The sequence below is a fragment of the Grammomys surdaster genome, unplaced genomic scaffold (genome assembly GCF_004785775.1).
Source record: "Grammomys surdaster isolate TR1022 unplaced genomic scaffold, NIH_TR_1.0 125807, whole genome shotgun sequence".
Classification (NCBI taxonomy): Eukaryota; Metazoa; Chordata; class Mammalia; order Rodentia; family Muridae; genus Grammomys; species Grammomys surdaster.
Window position 1 is genome coordinate 1,145,062 of NW_021620638.1, and position 19,540 is coordinate 1,164,601.

The window sequence follows — 19,540 nt, forward strand, 5'->3', positions numbered from 1 at the left end:
ACACAGTTATCCAGGTACAAGAAAGGAAGAGCTGAGCTTTTTAGTCACCACTGTGTCCCACACTGAGCCACATGTAGTTCATTGGGAGATGAGCTAGGAAAAAGAAACTTTCAAAATCAGGAGCCTTAAAAGAAAGGCCCTACCCTTAGGAATGTCTTTCCACTGTGGTCAAATTCCCTTTGTGATGAAGCCAAATCTGAGTGGTTCTCTATACAAGGCAGAAAAAATATATATATTATATTGATATTTGAAAATCTACCTTGGGTACCAATACATAAGACTTGGTATTTTTCTAATAGCAATTTCAAGAGAAAAGATGATTAAGGAAGAGACATTATCTAAAAAGTCTACCGGGGGTGTAACCAAAAGAGGTTACAAAACAGAGCTCCACATTGCCGTTGCCTGCCTGACTCGGGCATCCTCATGTCAGCTGCTATCAATACTTTCTTTTATATGAAGCAAATATCTTACAGTCTATTTCAACAAATGCTTTGTATCAAAACAAAGTTAGCAAAGCCACCCTTGCTCTTTCTGCTGTTCTAAGATAGAGTAATTGTGACTGATGAGGACAACCTAATAAAAAGTGGCAAAGACCATGAACAAAGCCCAACACTACCTAAATTAGCAGCTGACAAATACAAGCACAGGAATCCACCTGCCACTATTCACTGGGAAACATTAAGGGAAAATATACTCTCTTCATTACAATGCATTTGGTTCTAGAGGATGTCTGTCTATACTGTAAACCTACAAACCTATTGTGGCAGACGAGAAGGCTTTTGAATAAATACTTGTTAATAACCTGGACAGATAAAATAATACATAATCTCATTGCATGACACAGGGTTTCTTTAAACGACGTCTCCTCTACTTAAATATTCATGTTTCAATTAAAATGTACACCTACTTTATTAGCCACACCAGGTCCAGTTCAGATCAATAACAGCAGCACTAGATGGAATTCTAATGAAGATAAACAACTCTGAGTCCTCTCAGCTCCCCCTGGGCACTGACACACAAAGCTTCCTTTCATTACTTGCTGCAAGATATTTTACAGTCACCTGCCTCATGCAAATGAGGCTCATGTTTATTCATGATGAGAGTTACAGACTACCTTTCATTCCATAGGCTGGCTCAGTGAACCTAAAGAGTGAGCTGAGCAGGGCTAGGAGGAGGACTTCTGAATATACAATTGTTTTTTTGCAAAGCACACACTGAAAGTCAGTAAGCCAAAAGCAATGTGAAACGTAAGCCTTCCCCTTTGAGCCCAGGCATTTGCTGGCTTTAACATTTTAAACACCATCCCATTTCATGCCACACCAAAATTCATTATTTTCTGTGGCTCTTCTTCAGGGGATTTCTAAGAATCTTTCCTTCTGGTCCAGTCTCCAATTCTTCCTAATTGGAATTTTCTCCCGTTGACACAGATGATGCACACAGCTTGGCCATGGGGCAGCTGCTTTTCTGTACCTGGGTTGTCCCACCGGAATTTCTGATATTTTAAGCATCCACGACTTTTCATCTGTGAGCCTGAGATTCCAAACCCTAGCAAAGTGTGCCTAGCTTATTTTGCTGTTGGATAAAATTCCAAATAATTCTATTACAGGAAGATCACTTTTAAAATTGTCACTTCCATTTCATTACATTGAAACATGAAAAGTTGTGTCATCACTGTTTATAATGTTGATTTTGATAGTGCCATCAATACCATAAAAACAGATAGTTGATGGTCCTTAGAATGGCTTGACTACCACTAAATGAGTCTGACCAAGTCAATTTTTGGAAAGGCCTTAGTTCTCACCAACTGTTAAAGACACACGATTCATGAGACTTGCTGGTTTTCTATTAGACTGCTATCATTATGTGTCAATGTGGGAAAACAAGTCAGTTCATAAAGCTACTTGAAAACAAATTGCTGAAATCAGCATAAGTTTAATTTTGGCACTGTTAGGTTAGTCGTTCCATTCAGAACTTAGTGTGAGGTTCATGGACATCTTCACCATTCACTATCGTTTTAACATGATATACTTAAAATGCACTTCAAAAAGCTGTTTACCCATGTTTATAGATGAAATTTATCTAATGATTTCTTTTAAAAAGCCATGTAACATCTGCATGCAAATTTACTTCCTCAACGTATGTTTATACTTACGACTCCAGTTACTATAACATCACCAATAATAGAAGATGAGATCGCATTTCCATTTTTATTTTTTGTTAATTTTCAGGCATGGAATTTTTGAGTATGACAAATGGTCACAGTACTCTATCAATGAGGCAGTCTGTACTAGTTGGAAATATGTGTGGCATACATCAACAGGTGGAACTTCCATTGATACAAATCACCTTCAGTGACCAACTTTAACTTCATGAAAACAATTCATGGGTAGCTTTTCCCCAGCCCATGGTTTTACTGGTCTGTGGTTCAACTGCCCACTGGGATGAGAGGGCGCATGTGTTCCAAATGTACCCAAGGTTGAGGACTACTGTTGCACAGACCTATACTCCACCTGCAAACCCTTGTTAGAATAATTAAAGTGAGACAACAGCAACCCACACAAGCATAAAATAAGATTCCTGTAAACAAAATACCCGAAGTGAAGCCCTCAAATGGTTGTTGGGCCCCTTGTGTGGGGAGGTAACTGGCAGCCATCAACTCTTCTCTGACACCTCTACAAATGAATAATGCATGTTCTAAAATATTGGTAATGAAAGGCAAACACACAGAATACAAACTCAATGGCCTGAATCAATGGACTACTCTGTAGACTACTATATGGGGAAAGTGAAAGTTCTTTCCAAAGCGTAAATATTTTAATCACCTCCAAGTCTACTTCTCTTACATAAATAAGAAAAACCTTCCATCTGCTGCTCTTCAAGACTGGAACAGCAGTAGACAGCTGCTTTTCCACACACCTTCTTCCAGCAGCGGCATTAACTAGTGACATCAGCAGTGGCATTAACTAGTGACATTAACTAGCACATTCCAGATAACTTCACACCAAAGCTGAAGTCAGGTGGTTAGCAGAAGCTATTCCTGCCTCTGCTAGAATATGGTGCATGTGGTATGTTGGCAAAATTAAAATTTTGAATTAGTGGCCTTGAGGTAGGCAATTCAATCTCCTTTTCATGTTGTATACAAACTGACTAGATATCCAAAATATTTCAAAAGTAATAGTGGTTCGTGTTGGGTTCTTTTAAGATATTCCTGAATTCGAATTTAGACAGTCTCGGGAACATGAAATCATTTAAATCTACCAGTAACTCCAAGCCCACATTTGTTCCTAAATTCAATCTCCTCTGCTACCAAGTTAATAACAAGAAGAAAAGTGAACTGATTTCAATTTCAGCACTTCTCTCTGCTTCCATTTATTATTGAGTAAAGCGCCGCAGTGGTTGATAGGCAGGAAGCGAGAATAAAGAAATAAAAAATGGAAAGGCTGCATGGAATTGTGGTAGTGGCTCTCACACTGCACACTCCTTGTCATCTTTCTTGTTTCCCCTAAAGTAAAAAGGCAACTCCGGCAGAACAGAGACACAAAGGAAAAGGGACACAAACGTATCTGTATTGAGTTTGGGTAGCTCTCAGTAGAAATCTGGAATTATGTCTACCAGTCAAATAACAAGCTTATCTATCAATACTGTATTAAAATTTTTATTAACACTTAAAGATAACACACACAGGCACACACACACACACACACATAAAATATCAATGATGATGGTCAGCAAAATACCCTCCAAGGAGGCCCATGTTTTAATCCCTAAGACTTGTAACTGTGCTACATGGCAAAATGTAATTTAGATTACCAGTAGAATTAAGGTTGTGGTTTTTTTTGCTAACCTTATCACAGAGACTATGATCCTGGATTACCAAATTCCAGTCTTGGGACACTTAAGAAAAAAGACATCAGAGGGATGGAATGACATCAGTGAGGACGAGACGCACAGCTGTTGACTTCAGAGACAGAGAAACAAGATGCAAAAGGCAACAAATTCTCTCCTAAAATTTTTAGATAGAAGCATTGCTCTGCTGAAGCTTTAACTGTGGTCCAATGAGACACTGTTAGCTTCTGAATTATAGAACAGTCAGATAAGAAATTTGCATTGTTTAAACTACTAATTCTGCAGTCGTTTGTGGCTGTAGGAATAGAAAATGAATCTATATGGTATTTACTGTTTATCGACACCTATGTATTAGTCTATTTATATTTCAGTAAATTCATGTATGTTTATGTTTTCCTCTTGAAATATGCTTTTCTTTAATAAGCAATGGAAGCAGAATACTATGGGAAATTAAAATTCCTTGTCATTCCCATGCTTGACCCCTCTCTGACACTAATTCTTAAACCAGTGTTAATATACATCACGGATGGTGAGGTGGCCTTCCACAAGGAGTGAGTGTCCTAACATAGAACACAGAGACTTGGATGACTGTCCCCCACAGCACATGAAGAGTCACGCTGATCCAGGGCAGAGTGGCCACGGCCACTTTGAAAGGCTATTGATTTAAGTTTCCTCTCCTGGCTGGAGTGGGGAAGGCCTCCTTTCTCTGGGGTGATTTGCACCTGAATAGAAAAGTCTCTCATAATCAAGTGAAGTACACAGAGGAGGCTGTGGCTGTGATTGCAAGTGAATTAATGGCTTCTTTCCGCCCCACTCTTCTCTGAATCATGTCTGCTCAGACAATGATGTTCAGACAAATGCACCTTGCTGATCAGGGCTCAATGAGGGGCACATTGGATGGCTGGATTTCAGCAACCAGTTCCTGGGACAAAGGAAAGATGGTAGGCACCGCAGAGGGAAATGGCTGGTGGGTGAGGTAACTATGCCTAGGGAAACAGGCAGGTCAGTGCCTGACTAGGCTGCAGCCCATTTCCCACCTTCCTTTCTTTCCAACCGTTAGTGGTTCAAAATGCCACAAACCAGAACTTGGAAACAAAACAAAATAGAGGTGACAAGCATTCACACAGAAGGTAACTGGGAGACAAAAGCAGTTAGGAGTTTATACGTTAGCTATGTACCAAGGCCACAGAAGTAGCACACCAAATTATTAGATAGTTATCACCCTTAGGACCAGGAGAGTGGGTTTGGGCAATGGGCCAGAACCCTGTTTAGAATCATGTTACAACTGCTATTGGATAAACTATACCTGTACAGACTCTAAAATTAGACATAATTAGCCATTACTGTTCTTCATGTCTGTTGCAAGGAGAAATATATTCTTTATCTCTAAAAGTAGGGACTCTGTTTCAAACTCCTCTAAGTGGTCCAAGAAATTCTCACACCTATGGAAACAGGAAAGTCATATTCCTGCAAGTAATGACAACATAAGAATAGACAAATAAATGCTGGTAAGGTGGCTGAGAGGGTAAAAGCACCTGCCACTAAGCCTAGCACCCTGAGTTCAAGTCCTGGGACCAACACGATTAAAGCAAAGAACTGACTACTCCTGCAAACTGTCCTCTGAAATGGTACATATAACCCTGGTGTGTGTGTGTGTGTGTGAGTGTCTGTGTGTGTGTGGGGGGGGGAGGGGTGGGGGGGGGGGGGGGGGGGGAGGGGTAAGGGGAGGGGGAGGGGGAGAGGGAGATGGAGAGGGAGAGAACCTACATTATAGAAATAATTCTTACAATTCTTATGTGAACATAGAAGCAGATGTATGACCTTAAGGTGTCCATACTACACAAGCATACCAGTGGACCATACAGTTGTCTTCTGGGTTGTATCAGCTGTTTCTGCACTTGTCTTTTACACAGGTGGAGGGATGAAACTTTACTTAATAGCCTCATACCAGTGACAAAGCATTTTATACCAAAATCACAAAGGAAAAGCTCATCATGACATTTCTCCAGAAAGGATCTCTGTTAATGGCCTTGGATGAGACAAAGGGACCAAAGCTACCTCAAGCAGATACTTAGTGGTTGCTTCCATTTTTGGTATGACTTAAAATTACATCCCTTCCCTTCTCTTCCCCTGAAGGAAACATAGAGTACCACATCAGAGGCATGAGCCCCAGACCCGTTAGACTGCAGGTGATAACATCCTCTTTACCTTGTTGAAGTCTTCAGATGTTGCTCTCATCTCCTTCCATGTTTTGTTCAGAAGCTGGATACAAATGCAGAAGAACTCCTCAAAGGATCTGTCATGGGTGAAGAACATCGGGTGAAAGTCGTTGCAGGTCTCACTAGCTGGAGGGAAGAGACGGGAACAGAGGCAGATATATTAATATCGTGAAAGATGTGGCCAGGCTCACATTTGGTGTCCATAGAGACAAAGGGACATATTTAAGATTATGTGACCATGGAGAAAAGTAATTTTAAAAAGTCACCAAAGGACAGCTCCCACCCTTAAAAGCTTAAGGTCAGAGGCTCAGACCTATTCTTAGGCACATATTTTGACTGTAAAATGTCAGTTGCTAATCCATCTGAGGATGTGACCCCAAGGGCTTTGTTTCAGGAGTGCTGAGGTAGGTGACCTTTGAGAAACTAGTCCCGCTGTTTTCTGAGGCACAGTATCTCCATCACCCTAATAGAATAATTGGCAGAAGATGGGCTTTTCTGGATATACAATTAATTCCAACGTTGAAAATAGCATCTATGATTATTTCCCCAGGAGGCATTTTTCCCCTCTTACAGGGGCAGTGAGCAGGGACTGTTTGTGATCATTCACCATCTGATGCCACTGACCATTTAACTTTACAGGCCAGGCACAGATGGCTGGAGGTCAAAGCAACCCAAATGCTCTGAATGCTGCAATATCCAGCTCTCACAGGCAACCAGGAAATTAGCTTAGACTGTTTCCAAGTCCAGCTATGGTGAGCTTCCTTGGGAAAGATCCAGGTTAGCCACCTCCCTCCCTTCCCTTCAGATCTGCTTCCCCATCCCCTTTCCATAAGCCCCTCCTCACATTCCAGCAATGTTCCAAGCTTGCCCTTTCATAATCCTTTAAACAACAAAAAGATTTATTTTTTATTTGTCTGAATGTTTCATCCTGTATGTATATAAGCAACCTATATATGAGTGTCTGGTGCCCATAAAAGCTGGAAGAGGGAGTCGGATGTGGAACTGGAGTTACAGACAGTCGGGAACTGCAATTTGGATGATGGAAACAGAACCTGGGTCCTGGTCAAGAGCAATAAGCACTCCTGACCATTGAGCAATCTCTCCAGCCCCCTAATACAGTACTTTTATAAATATTACAACTTGTCTGATCATTGAAGAATCTCTTATTACCTGTGTCATAGAGAGAAGACACACACACACACACACACACACACACACAAAAAAAATCCAAGGTTCAAACATGCACACAGGCACACACACATATATGCACATTAACTATAATGTGCTGTTATACATATTGAAGGTACATGTTTCTATTTTATTGAAATCTCTTCAAAGGTTGGTTAGTGTTCAAGATCTGAGTTGGTAGAATTTTAGGCTTTGGAAATTCAGAGAGAGATGGGGAAGGTTCAGAATGGAATTTATACCAGAGAACTCCTGATCCCTGTCATGCATATGAATACCCACTTCACTTCTGGTACAACACAATGCTGGCTGTGAACCCTAGCACTCCTAGAATGAGCATGTTCTGTTCCAGCACAGTTGCTATATCCCAGCCCCATCCATCCACAGGCCTTACGAGTGTAGAGCTTCTGGACATCAGCCCATCTAAGGAAACTGGGTGTGTACTTATACAGCTGACTTCCTCTGAAAGGGTAACTTGATATGAAGATATAAAAATGCCAGTGTCCCCAGACAGCATAAGGACAGAGGTGACCTGCAATGCAGTCATGCAGAAAGGACCTAGAAGCAAAGATCTGGAGTCATGCCTAGCCCATGCCAAGCAGGGAGATGTTACTTTCAATTTCTTAGCTTGTATTTTTTTTTTAACTAAATTGCAGTCATAAAAATCACTTTCCTTTCTTTCCAGGCTTTAGAGAAGATCACCTGGCACAATTCATAGAAAACCTGCCCTGGAAAAGATAAAAGTTACCAGGAGCATGGAAAGAGGTGCTGGTCATGACAAGTCACAGGTCCCAGCACACAATTCCAAGGACTTTCTTCTATTGTCAAGCTTGTTCACGACTCAGCAATGAAAAGCAAACACACAAGTAAAGTCACTCCACCCCAGAAAGACTTCAGCAAATGTGAAGTTCTGACCTGAGATACAAAGCTATTTAGGGAGTGTGCAACCTTAATACAGGCAGAATGTGCAGCTTGCTGCCCTGGGCAGTCAGTTGCCAGTCTCACGTTCATACGCACTGGAGCCTATGAAATTTACAAGTCTACAGAAGCAACTTAAGATGCTATTACGATCCAAGAACTCGTTATTAATCACATTATCACAGAATCGTTTTTCGACCTAGTGTGATTATATGTGTACTTTATGCCCTAGTTAAATTTTTATGGCATTGCTGGAGCTGAGACAGCTCCGAAACCCAGGAGCCCTGTTTTTGGTTGGGTGGAATGAGGGAAGTAGCTCGTAATAGGTAGTATTTGCTGGATGCACATGGCGGGCTAGGCTCCGCAGGCACTGTCTTTGTAACGAACCAGGAACGTGGACATTATGAGTATCTTCATTTTATATAAGAGGAAGGCAAAAGTTGTAGAAATGAAGCCTTCCGTCATGAACTTTTTGTCGTGCCCCTAAGTAAGCATTTGAAACCTACAATTTAGCTGACCCAGCACTAGGCTTCCAGCCTACTGACATTAAGAGCACAGGGAATTTCCTGGAGACTGCTGCTTAGAAAATTAACTTCTCCCTGCACTTCCCTGGACCTTCAGTACACCTTCTTCAACAAGAACCCAGAGCATGGCCTGCAATGCAATGGGGCCCCCCAGCAAGTGCACAGTTAATGCCTGCTGGTTGAGAACACATGGCCTTGTGATCATAGTACTAAAACTAGTAATTCTACCAGGGTAGGCCATACACTGGATGGAGGTTTTGTCTGTTATAACCAGTAATGTGCAAGCACATGAGATGTGTATTAGGTTTTTTTTTTCATTTTTTTTCCTTTTTGAAAGATAAATAGGAGATTCAGAAAGATTAGATGAGATGCCTTATCAAGGTGCATGGTGTCTTCATTACATTTCGATTGCCATGAAAAAAACACCATAATCAAGATAACTTACAGATGAAAGAGTTGAATGGGGGCTTATAATTTCAGAGAGTAAGTCTATGACAATTATGGCAGGGAGTACGGGAGGAGGCAGGCATGCATAGTGTTGGAGCAGTTGGTGAGAGCTTATACCCTGATCCGAAAATTGGGATTAGGGAGAGTAATGAGAATAGTTTGCATTTTTGAAACCTCAAAGCCCATGCCGAGTAACACACCTCCTTCAAAAAGGCTACATCTCCTAATCCTTCCTGAATAATTCTACCAACTGAGGACCAAGCAGTCACATATATGAGTGTATGTACGTCATTCTCATTTAGACCACTATACATGGATCACACATTATAGTTCCAGGATGAAAACCTGGGTAGAAATGACTCCAAAGCCCATCATTGCTGCCCTGTGGTGCTCTTCTTCTGTATTTGTGTTTGTTGGTTAGATGCCTCTGCTGAACCACCCAAGCATAATTTTAAAGCAATAACTTATTTCTTCATCACATATTAATAAAAAGTCTTACAAGATAGTCTATATTGAATGCCTCTGTCACATTTCAAGGCTATTATCCTTCTGCTTGTGCTGCTATTCATGGTCCAAGAAGATCTCAGGTTATCAGGGACACTTTTCTGAATCCCCTCTTTTCTCTGGGACTGGGTCAAATTGCACCTTGACAATTCTCTTGAGTACCAAGAAAATCACAACCTAGTTCCAAGTTTTTGTTGTATAAAGCTCCTCTCAGTGGCTACCAAATACCAAGTTACTCCCAGGTAGTTGGTCACTAGGGAAGGTCTCTCTGGATGAATTCATATTATTGATGTATTTCAAGAAACTCAAAACTTCAAGTCCATGTAAACAGAAACCCAATTTTGATCTTCATAACAATGAAAGCAGCTACAAAATACAATTTTCAGGCTCTCCTTTGACGAGAAGTCACATGAACAAATCATAACCAATAACAGAAAAGTAGACATTTCTTAGTAGAGTTTCCAGGAAAGAAAGAGAAGAGGGAGGCTTGACTAGCTTATCCTCCTTTGTTCCTTCTTCCCTAGTTTAATTCTTTTGTGTCTGGGATGTAAGATGAAGACTGTGCTTCTACAAACCTTTGATCAGCCTAAAAATGAGGGTTGTATCCTAGATAATTAGAAAGAGCTCTTAGTTCCACTGTGGAGACACCATAACAACCCAAACTTTTCCTCTGGAATTCTGTCCTTCGATCACTGTTTTTACATTTTTAAAACTATGCTTAGACACATAATTATTCATATGGAAAGTTAAAGATTTGAAGGCACTTGAACAGTAATTTAAGAAAACATGTGCAGGATGCAGTCAGTACAAGTGTTCTGGTCAAACATATTTGCATGGAAACATCAAATCTAATGTTTTCTCACATGATTTATATCCTTAAATGATTAAGATCCTGGAGCCTGTTACATCAACTGTGGCATGTAATCAAATGAAGTTCAAGAGCATTAAATTAAATCATTTCTGTAAAGCATACGGTGAAGAGTTTGGTGCATATTCTGTTCTATTTCATTGTCACCCAATAGCTGCATACAAGACTCCAACAATGCTAGAGGTGAGAAAATGAGAAGATGCTGAGGAGTAGTTTTTGGGTTCCAGTAGATATGGAGGGAGTGGAGTTAATTACTCTTATTGATTGTGTTAAAACTTGTGGGAGTACTGGGATCTCAAATGTGAAACTTTACAAATAAAGGCTGTTGACTAGGCTGTGAACTCTTAGTTCAGATTTTGCCACCTGAAGATACTCCTACTATCTGCACACAGAAACCTAAGGAGTAACGGAGTTAAGGCCAGGAACAGAATCCAGTGTTCCTGTCTGCAGTCAGTGTGCTCAAACTCTCCATGACAGAACTGCCTTGGTATCACCTTATATTCCTTTTTGTTCCTGTCTTCTTTGTTTGAGACAGAGTCCCCTCAATGTTCTTCAGGATGCCCTTCCACCTATGGTCTTCTTAACTCAGACACATGGGAACACAAGTGTGTACCATCAAGCACACTTCATCCTATGACTCTTTAAGACATGCCCCTTTTACTGAGAAGTAGGCAGATAACAAATCAGGGGCAAGTTAGTCTATCACATGACACATTAAAAAAAAACTATAGGATTTCTATGGACATGTCACTCTTTAAGGATCTTCCCATATTAAAAAACAAACAAGCAAACAAACATAGTATTTAGTAGAGTTTTTTCTCTAAAACATTCAAAATATAGTCAGCATCTGTCTTAGTTTGCTTTGTATTGCTCTAGACAAATACCATAACCAAAAATAACAGAGAAGAAGAAAGGGCTTATTTATATATCACAGTTTCAATCTATCATCCAGGAAAGCAATGACTGAAGTTCAAGACAGGAGCTTGAAACCACAGAACAAAGCTTACTGACTTGCTCTCTGGCTTATTTGTGCTCAGCTACCTTTATTATACAACCAAGGTCCACCTGCCTAAGTATGGTGTTGCCCACAATGGCCTGGGACTTTCTACATCAAATAGCAGTCAGTAAAATGTCCCCATAGACATGTCTGTTTATAGGCCAATCTTGATGGAGACAATTCTTCAGCTAAGGTTCCTTCTTTGCCTGGTGTGTCACATGGCCAAATAGATTAGCTATCACTGAATCCATTGGAATAATCCGGTACACTTGAAGGCAAGAGCTGTCAGAAAGGTAAAGTGGATCATTCACGACACTGTGATAACAGATGCTTTAAGTTAAATAATAATTGCTCAATTCCTAGGTCTATCAGCTGGTTACATAAGAAAGTCTTTTCATAATCTACTCCACACTCTTTTCTCATGAAACACTAAAAAGAATTGTATCAGGTCACCGAGGGGGTGGGAGTGGTAACAACAAGAGGGAACTCAGTGTAGTTTGGATCAAGAGGATTACTAAACACATCAGTCATGGTTTAGATGTCCAAGGCCACACTCAGGAGAGTTCGCAAACAATCACAAGGAAGGACTGGGTCTCAAGAATAGTCTTTAATTCAGAGATTAAAAAAAATGTAAGAAGGGTTAGTTTATTATTGTCTTTTAATGAAAACAGCAAGGCCTATTGAAGAAAAAAACTGAAGCAGCAGGCAATGATTTTATAAATGAAATTTAGAGAGAAGGATTCAATGAGACAAAAATAGTATGACATTTTTAAAGCCAAATTGTCCTTAAGCACACTATTTTTATCTCAGTGAGATTCCATTTTGTACAAGAGAATTGACTCACTGGTCTTTTTAGTTTGGAATATAAAGATATTTTCAGGGTTAAGTTAGAATGTTAATTTGCCAACATCTAATTCATTTATAAGTATCTATAATCTACACATGTAAGTTCTAAAAATAAAGTAAGAATGTGACACACTTATTTAGCAGAATTATCATCCCATTTGCTATTGCTGTAAGAAAATGCTGGAGGCTGGAGGCTTTGTATAGAGAGCAATTTGTTTATACCACTCATAGTTTTAAGGGTCCAAAAATATCTGCTGCCCGTAAGGTCTTTTGTCTACATGAAGATGAAAAAAATTGTGGGAATGTTTGTCAGAGGAGAAACTGCATCCTAGGACAAGAAAGCAAGTTTGTTTTTCTAACAAGCTATTCATTCATATAAGAGAACTAACTCATTCTAAGAAGCCAACAATAATCCTAACCACAGAAATGCCCCCAGTGACTGACTAGTCTCCATTTCTTCAAAATTCTACTTAGTACAGTTACAATGGTGACTTAGCATCCAGTACAAAAATGCATAGAATACAAAAGTCATCCAAACCAGCAGCACCAAACAAAGTAGATGTATTCTTATTTTTTTTATTGGATAATATGAGATGAAGCCCATAGTGTCATGAGGTTCTCAGAAAATAATGGCCTGTGCACTGTAGTGAATAAACTATGAGCAGGAAAGAACTGGTTATAAAAATGCCCTGTGACCTTAAAACTCACATCTGACATCCCATCGAAAATATACTTATACATGAGATAGGGTAACATATTGCTAACTCCAAAATCTCTGTCTCTCTCTCTCCTCTCTTTCTCTCCCCCCTTCTCTCACACACACATACACACAAATGTGTGCACACATGAAATTGTGAATTCTTTTTATTTCTTACTCTTTAATGCTTGTCAAAAGTTATAGAACTTGGAGATTGTGTCTGTATCAAACCTCACAGTTCCTATCTCTCCCTCTAGAGATAAGATGGCTACACATTCCATCTGTGCATCTTAGGGTGTTAAAGCATCAACATGGCATTTCCTGGTTTAGCTTAATGCTTTCTGTGGTAGTATTTATTCTTCATAAGAAAATTGCTAGTTGTTTTTATACCCTTTCAACTGATTCATACCACCTAATGTAGACCATTACAAAAGAAAACTAGCTGACTAAAGATGAGATAACAAGAAGACACAGGCAAATATAGCCCAATTTTGCTCTATCATGCAATTTTCTCAGACACATGTGATTTTTAAGATGCTAAAAAGCTCTCTATGACCCAAGTTATACAAAGAGAGTCTTTAAACCCATTTGCAATAACTTGGAGCCATGGGCCTTGGAAGCATTGGGAAAATTGTACTATTTCTACCATGACATTGTGAGCCATTTGACTAGCAATCATCTTTGAAAATGTGCATTTTGAATGATTAATAAATAGGGCTAACACATACATCATTTTGCTGTGAAATTATGAATTACAGGGAAAAGGTGGTAAGTTATATATACTCAAAAGAATTTAACTCATGCCAATTGCCAGAGTAGTCACAAAATACCAGCAGCTAACCATAGCACAAAAACTCAAATTAGGGCTAGTTATACATTCATGTATTCTAAGATGCGTGCGTGTGTGTGTGTGTGTGTGTGTGTGTGTATGATAACTTTCAAATGTTATCAAATATAACATTACAAAGACAAATGTATTAGCAATTAGTATATATAGCTCAAATGTCAAATTCAGAAGACCCAGTACCAGAAATATATATATAATGTATCTTTGCAGAAAGTCTTCTTGCTGTTCCCCAGAAGACCTTGGGTTTTCTATTTTTAGACCTGGAAGCCTTTGCTGTTTGATTGTGCAGAGCAGCACTGTGTGGGAAGATGCTTAAAGTTCAGAACCTTTTGTAGATAAGAGAGGTGAGAAGAGCCAGGGCAATAAACTTGCACTTCCCTCATTTCCATAAGTGCAACTAACATAGAAGCAGCTACCCCAACACTACTCCCTCAGACAGAATCAGAGGCTTCAAACTTTCTGAGCACTTCCCCACTACTGAAGTCAGCTTTAATAGAACTCTAGTTGTTCCTTTTACCACATACCAAACCTAAAAATAGTAATGAAATCTACAAGAAATAGAGAGAAACAGTAGTGAATTCAATGCTTCACTGTTCACTTTCCTTGTAGACCTTTCTCCAGAGTCTGGGAAAAAAGGAAAGAAGTACTAAAACAGTGCTTGTGCTGAAAGTCAAGACACACAGCAGAGCAAGACACTTCCCACCAAATTTCCTGAGGTTGTGCCCCAGTCATAAAGACTATGGATACAGAAGGCCAGAGGGACTGCAGGAGGTTGGTCTGGGTACCAACCCAGGAATCATCACTGAGTAGCAACAGGATCATGAGTGTCCTAAGGTTGTACTGAATTTTAATTTTCTCATTAAAATAAAGACAGTACCTTTGATCTCACTGAGCTGTGGGTATTAGACATGAATGTAAAGTGACTCAAATGTTATCAAATATAAACATTACAAATACAGATGTATTAGCAATTAGTATATGTATAACTCAAATGGCAAATTCAGAAGACCCAGTACCATCAAATACAAAGACTTATAAAACTACAGTACCAGAGTAATTATGTATAGATACTATTTCCACATGGTTGGAAAAATTAAAAGATAGAAAATAACTGGATCTCCAGTAAGAAACCTGCACATCCACTCACAGAATTTAGAACATAAAAGGAGTAGGGTAGAGAAAGGAGGGACATCTGCCATGTATCAAGTGGTCTGTGTACACTAGCCATAAAATGCACACACAAACACACACACACACAAACAGAAACACACACACATACACACACACACACAAACACACACACACACATACACACACACACAGACACTATTGTCTTATATATTACTTATATTTTAATCAAAATGCATTTGGTTTAAGTTGTGGTGAGTCTTACTGAAATAGCTTCCCATGACTTAGCCCAGTTCTTCTGATAAGTCATAAAGTAGCATCGTCAAGGTCATCTCGTAAGCTATTTAGCCAAAAGCAAATATAAAGAAATGCCAGTAACTGAAGATTTCTGATAACAGGAGTGAAGAGACCCCTGAGAGTTTGCTTATAATTATAAAATAATCATGCTGATATGTGCCTACGCCTTTCCTTTGTCCTCTAATTCAGATCAAGAAAAGTATACAACAGAATCCATCCACCTGGGACCTTATCTGATGGGAGAAAAACCCCTACATCATTTCTGGAGCCACTTCCAGGTATGAGACTGCATATTCTTGGGCCAAGAATGCAAAGCAGGTACAGAGAAATCATTTACTGGAAAGGAGACTCAATTGTGTGGCTTTGCAATGCCCATCAATGTGTAGCACACTTAGCCTGATAAATACAGGCTACCTGGCTTTGAGGGTCAATGTGAAGTTTAATTCTGTGGGTCAAGATAGACCTGTACTGGTCTGTAGAAGTGGTTCTGGATGTTGCCATTTGAATGAGTATACCACAGACTGCCCTAACCACTGTGGGTGGGCACTGACTCAAATCAAACAGCAAAAAATTTGGCAGCAGGAGGAATCTGGTCCTTTTGCCTCCCTAACTGCTTGATCTGGGATATGTCAGCTCAGCTTTCTCTGTTGAAGACAAGATCTGAAATTAACTCCCCATTTCTCAGCCCTTCAGATGTAGACCAAATGATGTCACTAGCTTTACTGGCTTTCCTGTTCCCACATGGTTGCTTGGTCTCCAGTGACTCTACCAGTCAATTCCTCATAATAAATGTAAAAAAAAAATTGTATATTCATGAATACATAAGAGATTTTTTATGAAGAAAATAATATATTTGTATATTATACGTATAATATATTATGCACATAGATGTATATTATATGTACATATGCAGATATAGAGATATACATGTATGTATGGATCCTGTTGGTTTTGTTTCTCTTCAGGAACCTGAAGGATAGTGAGAAATTAAGAGGAATCTCTAGTTGGGTGGTAAGCAGTCCAAAGCAGCCAGTTGGGGAGCACATTCAGAAAGTAGCTTCAGTACATCCCTTTTAAACATTCTTTAAGGAAATTCATCCTGAGAAATGGCATACTGAGAGACTGCCAGAAAGGTTGGTGAGATGGCTCAGTGGTGAAGAGTACTTGTTGCTCTCGCAGAGGACCTGCACCATTGTGGTGGCTCACAACTAGCTGTAACTTCCAAACATTCATACACAGAAAGTACATAAAATGACTATGTATGTATATATGTATAATACATATGTATATATTTTACACACACACACACACACACATAAACACACACGCATGTTAGGCACTTGAGGGTAATAGTGGGTTAGAGGTTGACTAAAATGCACCTAGTATGTATCCCATGGACTGTGTGTACTGAGCAATGAAAAAAATGTATCAGTAATTCTGAGTTGGATACATGTGAATTTAAGGATTGAGCGCTCAAGGCTTGCTCATAACACATGTGCCTACCTATTATTGCTCAGTCGATGCTTCCACTGAAGTGATCTAACAGTGATCTCCTGTAGGTGACACTAACTGAGGTACGAAAGCCTCAGCATGGCAGCCAATTCTGTTCTATCTGATGCTGTCACATGTAACTTTTTCTAACCACTGAGTAAACTCTTAAAGTCAATTGCAACCATATTTCTTTATCATACACATCCCCTCAGGTTGTGCCTCAACATGTAGAGCTCTTTGTTTTTCTTTGTGCCAAGCCTATGAAGTAAGTTATCTTCTCTAGACTGGCTCTTGGCTGCTACAGACACTTCACCCCTCAGGCTTCTGTAGACTGTATCTTCTGTGTCTTCCAGAGTCCCTCTGAGTAGCGACCTCATGAGAAACAGGACTGTGATTTAGTCATATTTGGTCTCTTCAGGGCTTCCACTTTCTCTACCTTTCAGGAACACAGTACCTCACATTCTTCCTCTTGGTCCCCATCCATCTTGCACCTCCAGCTGCACCCTTTCCTTCTCTGTGGTTTTTATTATGCCATCCTTTCATTTACAGGACATGAAACATGTCCCCAAGCTTTTGTGCAATCAGCTACATCATAGCCTTCCTGTCGTGGGGCAGCAGACAGAAGGAGACTTACTCAAAAAGGTGCCACATCACATACATCTTTACCTGATGCCTTAAAATAGCCCATCCTTCAAAATGACCCACTGTACGTCTACTCAGCTTTGACTATCTGAAACCAATCTTACGTGTCCTCTTAAAAGAAGACAGTGAAAAGAAATCAGGTCATAAGTTCGATTGGCCAGTGCTTTGACAACTCATGGTACATTTGATATCCATCCCTTAGAGCACTGAATTGTTTTTGTTACAATAGTGTAGCTTAAAGTTGTCAGAGTCTGGCTGACATACTTTATCTCATACTGTAGTCTATGTCTCAGACTTACTGTTCAGTTTGTTTTAATTTGGCCTTCTAAACACAGTAGGAACCTAGCATAAAACAAAACAACGAGCCGGGCGGTGGTGGCGCACACCTTTAATCCCAGCGCTTGGGAGACAGAGGTAGGCGGATTTCTGAGTTTGAGGCCAGCCTGGTCTACAGAGTGAGTTCCAGGACAGCCAGAACTACACAGAGAAACCCTGTCTTGAAAAACCAAAAAAAAAAAAAGAAAAAAGAAAAGAATGAAAAAAAGGTATATATTCTGTAGCCGTCTTGCAAATTGGACTCTGCAGAAAGGACAGTGGAACTATTATAAGCAGTGTAGAGGCCTCTTTTAAAAAGACAATAAATTTTATAAACAGAGTAGAGAAACCCTAAGAAAAAAGAATAGTGAAGACTATTATAAAGAATATTATAAAGACTATAGAGATCCTCTCAAAAAATGAAGAATATTATAATGGAAGCAAACTTTATTATACAATTTCAACAGAAAAAATCTGATTATATTTTTAAAATACAAAGATGCATCCCTCTTCTACAAGTCAGGCCCAGCCGTGGGGATCTGCATTAACCACCCTCAGCTATGCAGAGTTTCTTGCTTACTGCAGGCCCTTTTTATCCTGTCCTACAGCCTCAAGGCCTGCTTAGCACTGTTAACAGGGCTTAACCCTGGGGAGTGGAATTACTGGGAACATGGGTGACAGTAAGGGAGTAATCTACCGACAGCCATGACCTCGCCAGTGTGAGATTTGGGAGGATAGAGATTCCTATCAGTAAATAAGCAATGAGTTAAATCCCTAACATTTTTACCTCAAACAGTTCTGTTCAGTATCTTAAATAGAAACACACAAGGATCACATTCCGTGGTCAGGGATCATGTGAGAACTTTGAAGGGACCAAACAGGAATTTCTCAACATATAGACAGAGTAACAACTGGCTAAAAAATTTGAAAAAGGGTATAATCTTAATTCCACGATACTTGGGGCATTAGATATGACCAAGTAGGAAAGCTGCCTGGAATCACAAGTACCAAGATTATTTTCTTATGCAGATTTTTGTTCATCTTCATAACAAATCCATGGGATGCTTCTGGTATCAAGTCCTGTTGTCTAAGGCAACAATCAGTAGCTCATTGTCTTGGTTAGCTTTAGTTGTCAATTGATATAATCTAGAGTTACCTGAGAAGAAATTATCACTTAAGAAACTGCCTAGAGCAGATTGGTAAGTGGACATGTCTATAGGAGATTGTTTTGATTGTAACTGGTGTCGAAAGGCCTACTGTGGGTGGCACCAGCCCTAGGTAGGTGGTCCTGTATAAGAAAGCTAGTGAGTATAAGCTACCCTCCTCTAGAGTCCCTGCTGTACTTTACAGACACGAAGTAAGTTCACTGGTCTGAAGTAATAAATGTGGTACGAATACCAATTCCATCTGCCTTCAAATTTCTGCCTTGACTTCCCTTAATGATGGACTATAGACTGGGATTCTAAGACAAACTCTTTCCTCTCCTATTTTGATTTTGGACAGTTCAGGACTGAAACAAAAGTTATATATTCATGCAGCTCACTAACCAGCAGTAACAGTAGCCAGGGCTTAATGTTCACTTGGGATAAAAGTCTTTACACTAACTGAAAAGGTAGCACCTACCACAAGAAAAAGGTTAAAATTTCTTAGGATGTTTATCTGAAGTGGCTTAATAATAACTAACTATATAAAAATTAAGCCAAGTGGATGCAGGGGCTAAGGTGGAAGTCTTGCCTGAGTTTCATGCTAGCCTAGACTATGTCGTGAAT

At 39.7% G+C, this 19,540-nt stretch overlaps 1 protein-coding gene across 1 annotated transcript in view; it reads right to left on the bottom strand.

Moving 5' to 3' along the window:
- Elmo1 (engulfment and cell motility 1) overlaps positions 1-19,540 on the bottom strand; it is a 503,321-nt gene that overhangs the window by 141,925 nt on the left and 341,856 nt on the right. Inside the window, exon 16 of the mRNA XM_028789271.1 lies at positions 6,055-6,191. Within this exon, the coding sequence (XP_028645104.1) occupies positions 6,055-6,191 (137 nt within the window). The remainder of the gene's footprint in view (positions 1-6,054; positions 6,192-19,540) is intronic.